The sequence below is a fragment of the Lemur catta genome, chromosome 16 (genome assembly GCF_020740605.2).
Source record: "Lemur catta isolate mLemCat1 chromosome 16, mLemCat1.pri, whole genome shotgun sequence".
Classification (NCBI taxonomy): domain Eukaryota; kingdom Metazoa; phylum Chordata; class Mammalia; order Primates; family Lemuridae; genus Lemur; species Lemur catta.
Window position 1 is genome coordinate 19,186,090 of NC_059143.1, and position 10,661 is coordinate 19,196,750.

Genomic DNA, 10,661 nt, shown 5'->3' on the forward strand with positions numbered 1-10,661 from the left:
GATTGTTAACCTTGTGTGGTGCATTTGAGGATGTGCACTGAAAACAGATTGACCATTTGATACCAGAATACAGATTTCCTTTTTCTTTGTGATTTTTGTTTGATGGTACTTTTCCCCCAGCCCCATAAGATTTTATAAGTCTGCTTGTCCTGAATCTCAATAGGTGTCCCTTATGATTTGGATATTTTATTAGGTAAAACTAATAAATATACAGGCTTCTGAATATTGTTTTCAAATTTCTGGGCTTTACTCCCACATTACCTTGGGCACTGAGGAGGAGGAAAGAATATTATGAATCGGAGTTGGGGTTGAAACTTGGGTATTTGCAACATAAATGGAAATAATTGATTAGCAATGACCCTTGTTAATATTCTTTTGCAGAGGTAGTTTATAAATAAGGGATTGTCCATACGAGAACTTGTTATATTTCCTCTCTTGAATGTTCATGACTCTGGGACATACTGTATCTTGCCATTGTTAAACTCGATTTAATGGAATGAATATTCAAATGAGGATTGACAATACCAATTTCCTGATAGAGGAGGAATAAACTGATAGGCGTGTCTATAAATTCTGTCAGGCAAGACTTAACCAAATCTTGAAACACATTTTAAATTGGTTATTAATGAAAGGCAACTAGATACATTACTTCGGAAATACTTTAAAAAGATTTCTTTTCTTTAAATTTGAAATTCACAATAGGCTTTTTCCTTTCCTCCTTGGTAAATAACGAAATAGTTACTGTTTAGACTGAGTAATACGACATGAAATAACAAACCTGCACATGTCTAATTTATAATAAATCTGTTTCCTTAATGGGTGGAAGGAAATCTGAGGACAGTTCTAAGGGGTCTCGTCTGCTTTCAGTGCTGTCTTCTAGTCATACCGAAGACAACACCTCTCCCGACGGGTCTTTCCCCTTCTTCTCCTCTGCCCGGTCAATGTCAATTACATGCACCACTCCAGGTTTTAGAATCAAGTCTTCCGTCTCTACCTGGCTCCTGTTGTCCTCCACCTCCATGTAGCTCCCTTTTGTTTGCTGGGAAGCTTTGCCGAAGGCTTCTTTGAAACGACGTTTGAGTTCCACATCTGGACAGAAGACATACTCGTAGAGGCCACCAGCGAGGACAGCTCCTATGATTGGTCCAACCCAATATATCTGAAGGAGAGACAGAAGAGGACAAGTGTAAGCAGAGAAAAGCTGTTCCATTGAACAAGTCTATGAATATAGAATTCATCTGGGTTAAATGAAGTGAGCAATTGTGTCATGCATAAAAAACGAAGGGAATTGGAAAAGAAATAAGAAAATACACCAAATCTACATCAGAGGTCCATAAATTATTAAAATAACATTTGAACAGAAAATAAGAAAGAACTCTTTCTTCTCCTTCCCTGCTTTCATTAATTATGTTCTTTCCATTTTCTGATAATCCCTAATGTAAAGATAGCTCTTCTTTGGTGGTACTGCAAATTAAGCAGAAACTAGAAATTCTTCAACTAAAATAGAAAAAAAATTATGGAGAGTACTTGTCTTATTTTCTCAATATTGCCATCTTACATTGATTTTCTGCATAATCACGATTATAGTGCAGATTTTATCCTTTGGGGCTTTAGTTATTCAGGACAGCATGATAAATGGAATCCCAGCTCTATCACTTAGCAAGTTTGTTACCTAACATCCAAAGTCTTAATTTCCTCATCTCAAAGTGCAGATCATAATAACACATACCTCATGGGGTATAAGGATTCAATGAAATAATTCTTGTAAAGTACTTAATAATTCCTAGCTCATAGCAACCTGCTCCATTCCAGGCTTCTTAGACAATTTAAAGATGTAGGTGACTAGAAAGGCCATAAATTATTATCTCCCTTATGTTATATGCTTTTCTTCTCTAAAATTTGGTGATTTGATTGAATTGAAAACCTTCTGGTTTGTTTATTGCTCTTGTTGCAGAGAGCTGTCATCTACATGGTTCTTATAATGGTGGCTTGGTGAGAAAATCTGTACCGAGTTTACGGATGAAGGCTGGTTGAGGAGTAGCAATTCCATAGGGTTTCAATAAATGGAAGTTCTTATTATATCACTTATGTACCTAGAATAAACTAAGTGTTGAGTTGGAATGAACTGCCATATTTGCTTTAGGGCATGTGGATGCTATAGAATATTAAACATTCCTTTAGTAGACTCACTTGGGCAACAGAAACCCTGTTTATTGAGCACTGTCTCTGAGCTGGCTGCACTTAGAACTTTTCTTGTATTATCTCATTTAATTCTAACAATAACCTATGAGATATTATTATTCTTCCCATTTTAAGAACAAGAAAACTGACACTCTGAGAGGGTAAGAAGCTTGCTTAAGATTTCATGCTCAGCAAGTGGTTGAACTGGGTTTCAGGTCTCTCTGACTTCAGACCTCTCTTTTGAACCACTGTACTGTTTTCCACTACACTATACTTCTCTCATTTGAACAAAATATGATGAATGCTTCTTGCTTTAAACACCCTCTGGAAATTAATCTCACTTAACATCCTCATTGTAAAATCTAAGGAAAATTCAAACTTTAAGCTGATGCTGAACACATGTCCTTTACAGGGAAACTGTTGGCAGAGTGGCTGAAAGGACCAAGTTCCTTATCTTGAACATTAAAGAAATCATATGAGAGTTTATCTTCTCTATGCCCTTTCAAAGGAGAAACACAAGCCCTCCTCTAAATGTCTTTGCTCTTTGTTCCTCTGGTAAGATCTCATTAGATATGTACTAGTCCACAGGCTACAAATGCCACAAGGGAGAATAGAAACAGCTAAATAATTACTACTGTTCCCCAAAACACCTATAAAGAAGACATTTAGCTGCGTGTTCTCAAAAATAAACAAATCTTGGTGTCAAGTTGCTCTTTCAGAGCAAAGTCATATTACTTTAAAAGAAATGATATTAATATGTTTGAGATGTTGGATGTGCTAATTACCCTGCTCTGATCACTGTACATTATTTGTATCACAGCGTCACTATGTACCCCATAAATATGTACAATTATCATGTGTCAATTAAAAAAACCTAAAAAATAAAAAAATAAAATGTAACTTTTAAAATTTATAAAGGTAAAGAATTTTTATTGCTAAAAATCTAGAAAATATTTAAAAATATAAAGAAAACTAAAATAATATCATTACACTGTACAAAAAAACCCCACAATATTTTGATGTTATTTCTAGTCTATCTATGTATGTACAAATATACTTTAAATTAGTTCTAAATCTCACACAACTATTGGTACAAAAGAGATATTCATTTTTAGTAGGATTAAGATTAGTATAAAATCACAACAAGGGAAAGCCTTTGATTTAATCAAGAAGCTAAGAATTTTCTCACTGTTTAAATTTTAGGTAGTTTATAGTAACTGACAAGAAATTAATAAAACATATTTTTTATCCACATTTTCAAGCCCTCATAAATTAAATTAAAAGTTGTTAATTACAAAATATTTTTAATTTACTAAGTTAAACTAAAAGTTACACTTTCATTATAAAAATCTATATATATGCCCATTAAAATTTCCATTTTTTTAATGTGGCCAATCTTTTGAGACATAAATGGAAATATCAGTGGCAAAATGACCAATCTCATGGATGGCCTTGTTGGCTAAGTCTTTGCATGGCTGTGTCCAAAATCTTGCTTTTGAATACTGATTCTCATTCTGTTATTTAATGGTACAGAGAAATGAATGCATATAGCAGCACTGCAATTTCTTCTCATTTGCGATGTACACCACAGTTGAGTGGTGGTGACTAAGTCAATAACCACCATATGCATAAGATTAAAACACAGGTGACACATTCTGTTATATTCATGAATTCAAAAAGTTGTAAAATAACATTCACAAAGTATAAATGACAATAAAATTAGCCTCATTTGAAGATGGCATCTATGTGTCTCATATATTTATTGGTTACTGTAACTTAGTCTGTTAGTGGCCTTCACAACTGCTGCATTTACTTATTTAAAGGATTTAAATTCCTTTGTTGTAAGAAACAATTGAAACAAAAATAATTGTAATATTTAAAAATAGATATAGCACTATTCTCTGGAAGCATTGACACCACATTAATAAGTAGATTAGGCTTGGGACTGAAAAGTGTGCCTTTTCTGAGAGTCATTTATTCTTCCAGCTACGGTCATGATGATGCTAGCGTAAACAGTTGCACTATTTATTCTCCACCATCTGCAGTTCAAATACTTCCAATTCACGTACTATTAATTGAGTTTATGCTTTTGTAAACAAGAAAGGTAAATATTTTTGCTGTGGGGAATGCTTTTAAGTATTTCTTTCTTTCTTCTCCTTCTTTTTTTTTTGCAAGTTTATTTTCTGTTATTGCTAGGAAGGCTTTACTTTCAATTATTTAAACAACATATTCACTACACTATCCTGATTTTAATTTGTTCCACATAGACAACCTCCATGTACGATGTGTTCTGCTGCATTCTGTCAGATACAGCACTCAGAACAACACTTAGGAAAAAAAAATCCTGTTACTAAAGGCCCAGAACAGATATAAGATGAGATGTTTTATAGCAGATCTGTGCTAGTCTTTCTCTAGTCTTTATGAAAGGTGTATTAAAGTGAGGGTCGAGGTTGGAGGAATGTAAGAGAAACTAGTGGGCAAAATAATGAAAAAAAAGAGCCCCATAGGTAATTTTCCTCAACTGCAAGAAGATAGAAACTATCAACATGAGTGTTACCCAGTGGTTTTCCCAATTTCCCATGATAACTGCAGGTCCAAAGGATCGGGCGGGATTCATGCTGGCACCAGTATAATTGATCTATAGGAAAAAAGAAAACAACTTCAGACATTGCTGAAACAGGACTACTATCAGGTGTCATTCACTGCAATTTGCCATCATTCATCAGGTCACTTAGAGGAACCTCAAGACGTTAGTTAGCAACTCTATCAACATTCCCTTCATGTAGTTGGCAATATGATCACCTCAAATGGACAGACATGGCTGGATACTAAGGAGCTACTGCTGTAAAACACAACATCTTCAGGCCAGCCAGGGTGAGGGTAAATGAGATAGATCAATTATTTAAATGGACTTGGAAACTTACTGCAAATAAATGTCCAATTGCAACAGAAAATCCAATTGCTAAAGCTATTGAACCAGTGACATCAGTCCGTTTGGAATCACAGCTGGCAAAAATAGTAAACACTAGCTGAAATGTGATTATCAACTCCACCAGGAGACCGTGACCAGCGGTAAGATTTCCATGAACCTAGAAAGAGAAAAATATTCCATCAGAATTGAAGTAAGAGTATTTTCTATGATAACATATCATTGTGAAAGGCATATTTTATCTCTGTAAAAAAGTAATGGTTAATTTGAGTCTTCTATCCCACCTCCAAATGAGACCTCCCCCTCCTCCCCCACAAAAAAAAAAAGAAGGAATAAATTACACTCATTTTGGGTCATCGCAGATAATTACTCTTACAATGACCAAGCAGGAGTTTGTGCTGAATGTCCTTTTTCTACAAAGGAAGTAAAATGTGCCACTGCAGCACTTAACTTATAAAAGAATTTCTTAAGAGCCTTGTAATTTTATAAGGCAATGATTAAATCCATTAATTAGGTTTAAATTAATTAATATATATTTCAATTAAAATTTAAACCATGTGTGGTTTTTAAATTTTTTTAATAGACCCTGGTGCTGAGTTAACAAATGATACTCCTAATCAGCTAAGAATAAAACTAAGATCAAAAGTCAATTTATTTTTTAAGTGTGATCCTTTATGTAGATCATTTTAAATCTCATGAACATGACAAGAAAATGACACTGTTTCTTTTGCTAGAGAACAAATGAATAATTGTAATAAAAATGCCTTAAGCTAAATATATAGTCAATGTAATAACTGGGAGAGGAGAGGGAGAGGAAAAAACCAATACAATGTCTGTGTCACCTAAACTTGATTATTTTCCAGTCATTCAAGAGCAAACAGTGATTTCCCATTGATACATTTAACGTTGCCAGAATCAGTCTTCACCCTACCAAGAATCATCAAAAATTCCCTGGGGATAAATCAGCAATTTTAGGGATGTCTCTTATGCCACCAAGGTGTCATTTAGCAAAGAGTATGCAAGAAGCCTGGAGTCCCAGTTGGGAAAAATAAAGAGCTAAAGAGGCTACCGTGGTGACTCCCAAGCCTCCCACCACACTGGGAGGTGTGACCAGGTAGAGAATTCCTGCTCCAATGATGGCCCCCAGGCACTGGGCTGCGATGTAGAAGACAGACTTGGCGATGCTGATCTTCCTGGTGCACACCATGGCCACGGTCACGGCAGGGTTGATGTGGCCGCCGCTGATGTGGCCGAAGCACTGCACCATGGTTGCGATGCTGAGTCCAAAGCAAAGGGAGATGAGAACCATGTCGACAGGTAAGGGCTTTTCCGTTCCACCCCAGTTGATGGTGGATCCCAGGCTGAGGAGGACAAAAATAAGCATGGCCAGAAATTCCGCGGTGACTGCTTTCCAGAAAGCTTGAGTCCAGACCCCTTTGAAAGCCACCATGATGTTCTCTCTTCTACACAAAGGTCCGCACTTACTGAAAGGAAAAACAAATCGGCTTCAGAAGCCAATTCACCAGCCTTGCGGTGGGAAGGGTTTATGAATTAGGGTGAAGGAGGCCAGGCTGTCTTAGGGTACCATGGGCAGGGGCAGCCCAATGTTATTTGCATACTAAGACAGAACGCCTCTGGAAATTCCTTCCTTAATAGTCAAGAGATTGGTATTCTAGTCTCCCTTGATTTAGTATTCAAAGATCATCCAGTTTCACTGGAAAATTATCCCAACTGTTCCTAGAAAGGCAAACGTCTAAATCAAGTTCCTTAAAAGATTAATAAAATACAGTTAATTCCCTTACAGAAAGTTTCTAAGTTTCAGTGTACATTTTACGTGCCATTTTTATTTTGAACACAAAGCAATAAAGACGAGGGGAGTCTTTTTCAGTTTTGTATTTTATTGCTTCGAAATGGCATTCTGCAAATGGATTAGTAAAGCAACTCCCCCCACCGCCACGTCCCAGCTCTGGATTAAGGGGAGGCCTGCTAGGAGCCCAGGGATGCTGAAGACTGTCATTTGAGAAGGTAGATTCATTGAGGACAGGGGAGCTCCTCCGGGTGACTGGCATCGCAGTGGGGACAGGCAAAGCCTGAGCTGGGACAGCGACACTCCTTCCCTCGCCCGTGCGCCAGGAGGGAGCGGCTGTCAGCGGGAGGGGCCCGGGAGCTGTGCCCGCCCGAGGGACACTGCGCGGCGCCGCCCAGACCTGGGTGCGCAGCGCGGGGACGTGTCAACCTCAGGCCGCAGGGGAGGAGGGCGGAGCAGCGGCCATTCCCGGTCCCCGCCAGGTTCCCCGCAGCGGCCAGGTGGCCGGCAGGCAGGGTGGCCAGGGCGCATCTCTGCCGCAAGAGGGTGGGAGATGCTCTTAGGGGAGGAAGGTCAGCCCCTCCTCGTGCCCGACCTTCTCTCCACCCTAGTCGGCACCGCGCAGAGAAACCTCCCAGAGCGACCCGGCGGCTGGGGGTGGGCAAGGCGCGGGCACCCTCCCCGCCCGCGGGGGGCAGAGCTCGGGACGCTGGTCAGGAAGAGGGGGTGTGGCGAGCGACACTGCGGTCCTCAGAGCAGAAGGCTCTATGTGATTTTTCTCCAGGGTCTCCTCGATGGCCTCTGTCATTTCTGCTTGGCCCTAGGGACAGCCTGCCTCCTCTTGGGGAGCTGCTGGGGGGTGTGGGACAGCTGTAGGCGGGAGGGGACAGCAAGGCAGCCACTGGGAGGGAAGACACTTTCTTCCTCCCTTCTCCCATCTGTACTCCTCTTAGTCTTTGGGTCTTTGGGGCTCAGAAGGGGTGGTTTGAGGATATTAATGCCAACTGCTCATTCTGGCTTCCCCTTAGGGGCAATTCTCCCAGTTACCCCTTTATCTAGGACTTTTGCCCTTGTCCTTTGCCTGTGATAGTCACGAGAGCCAAGAAGTATGGAGAACAGTTAGCAGAGAATCTAATCACAGGAGACTAACGTAAAGGGTTAGGTGAGAAAGCCAAGTCCTTTAAGCGATTAGCATTATAGCAGCTTTCCCCTTGACGTGGTGTGGCCCTTGTTTACCCCACATCGCTTACTGCAGGGGCAGTGAGGCAAAGCTGTGCCAAAAAGGGCCAGGGGAGCTCACCCTTGACCTTTAGCTCTCAGCGAGCCTTTGGGGTGACGCGGGGCTTTGCTTCAGAGTTGGAAAGAGAAACCCAGTTTCTGCCCAAGCCCCAGAAGGGGACCCGCCAGCCACATCGCAAGTGTCCCCTGCCCAAGTGAACTCCTGTAAGTGAATCATGTAATTATGAAAAAACCCCAGCGGGGAGAACGACATCATTCTCCCGAGAGGAAGAGAAGACAGAGACAAAAACAGCACTTGAAATGTGGCAGGGAGGGCATCCTGGAGGAGACGTTAAAAATATCCCCAAGGAGGGGAGGAAATTCCTGGAACTCACAAATTGAAAAACAAGTTAGGAGAGTCACTTCTGAACTCACCGGCAGCCCAGGGCTGTAGCCGGGATGGCAAAGGGGCAAAGTGCTATTACAGGTGCTGTCGTCTGTTGCCGGATATGGTGGGGAAGAGGAAGGGGAGGCTGGGGAGGCTGGGAGGGCAGGAGATGTCCCTTTTGAGCAGTGCAGGAGACACCGGGAGAGGCGGGTCCCAGGAAAGTCCACCCCCCTTCGCCCCTCACTCCTGCCATTCCCGGAGTTCTCTCCCGGCTCATTCTCTCATGCACCTCTTTACCTCTCCAGAGACCTAATTTAAGAAACTCAGCCGCTCTTTCAGCTTCCAATTTTTATCAACCAGAGAAATTTAAAACACAAAACAAAACACCAAAACAACAACACATCATAAACACACTCCTTAAGAATGCTTTTAGCTTTTTTTTTTTAAATCCAAAAAAAATGTGATCTCCTTCCAGGACAGAGTGACCAACCTCAGTTGTCTGTGAACCCCAAAGTCTGCTGGAGCAATATGTACTTCTGGCCCTACGAGAGTTCACCCCTGCATCACTCATAGCCCCCCTGTTTTTATGGTCAATATTCCTTTGCATTTTCACACTCACTAGAAATGGATCAACACAATTTGGTTTGCTTCTTTTGCCCCAGAACAAAAGGGGTTTGTTGATGTGACCGGGTTGTGCCGGATCGGACTCATTAATTTCTAGCTGAACACCCAGCCTCATCTACTCCTGGACAGCTGAGCCCCTGGGTGAGTAATTTTCCTGATGAAAAATAACTGGATTTACCTCCCTAGGGTAATCTTCCTGTGCTTTTGCAGGTCTCAAGTATGTGGAAGATTTTGTTAAAAAGCATCCCTTTTCTTCTACCTTCTCTCTGCCTCTCTTCTGAATATGCCCAGTATTCAGATCTAAAAGAATGACCCATCTGCCCTACAGCTAACTGCCTTCTAGATTCTGCCTGAGAAGGCAGGAATATCTGCAGTAAAAGAGACAGTTTCATCTTTTGGCCCTGGGCATTGTTCCCTTAAGGCAAACAAGGACTTACCCCCACCGCCTTGCTGCGTCGGGTCTATCACTCATGCCTTCCCCAGCCAGAGTGCAGCTCTCATTGCCTGGCCCGCAGCTCCCAGCGCAGTGGGAGTCAGATTACGACCACTTGTCTGATTGGGTTTTTGGAGTGTAGGGGTGGAAATATCCTGCACCATGTGGCAATCGCTAAGTTATATTTGAACTTGAAATAACTTTCCTGTACCTGATCACCATAGACACAGGGCATTTCAGGAACACAAAACACTTACTTACATTATGTTTTTTTAAGCTGGTCATCTTTAAGAATCAGAGTTTCCCCCACATCTTTATTTGAATCATTTCTACCACAAAGAATTGTTGAGTATTTGTCTTGTTTGCTTGTATGTTGTAGCTGGAATTGGGTAACTATCAGAAAATGGATTTGTGTCATCCGGCAGTCGAGATGAACTGAAATCTAGGCTTCGGTACATTTGTTTTTTAGCCAGTGAGGTCTATTTGCAGTTTTTGATCTGAGAAGAAGCATTCTAAGCACAATATATAAATGCAGCTCTATTTATAACACAGGCAGCACTGATTTGGACAATAAAAAATAAGGAAAAACAGGAAATAAGACTGCTCTAGGGCACTCTTGCGACTGTTACATTAATAATAATTTGGGGATGAGAAGCAGGAAATTTTAAAAATACAGTGGTTGGATGGGGACAAAATTATTGGGAACTATAGGTAAATTTAATATCTGGAAACCTAGGGACAGGATTGACTACATGACTTGCTGGTCCCGGTGCAAAATGAATGCAGGACTCCTTGCTCAAAAATTATTAGAAATTTCGAGATTGTAACAGCAGGGCATTGAACAAAGTGTGGGTGCTTCCCAGTGCAGGACCCTGTGCAGCTGCACAGGTTGCATGTTCGTGAAGACATCTCTACCTAAGGAGTTCAGTGAACTCCACCGAAAGGTCTAAGAATTAGCTGCCTGCATCACCATCTCATTAATTTTTTTTTATCTTTAAATAGACCTCAGGTACATAGAATTGGAATAATTATAATCTCTGGTTTATGACACTCTGTCATCACCGGTGATGGACTATATAGT

General features: G+C 40.8%; 1 protein-coding gene across 1 annotated transcript; it reads right to left on the reverse strand.

Moving 5' to 3' along the window:
* Window positions 1-684: 684 nt before the first annotated feature.
* Window positions 685-9,747, reverse strand: AQP4 (aquaporin 4). The gene is made up of 5 exons (XM_045527529.1): window positions 9,585-9,747; window positions 6,180-6,594; window positions 5,106-5,270; window positions 4,739-4,819; window positions 685-1,159 (listed from the first exon to the last, which is right to left on the reverse strand). Exons 1-5 carry the CDS (start codon window positions 9,617-9,619, stop codon window positions 881-883), a joined length of 975 nt encoding a protein of 324 aa, XP_045383485.1. The 5' UTR covers window positions 9,620-9,747; the 3' UTR covers window positions 685-880.
* Between the last annotated feature and the right edge of the window lie 914 nt (window positions 9,748-10,661).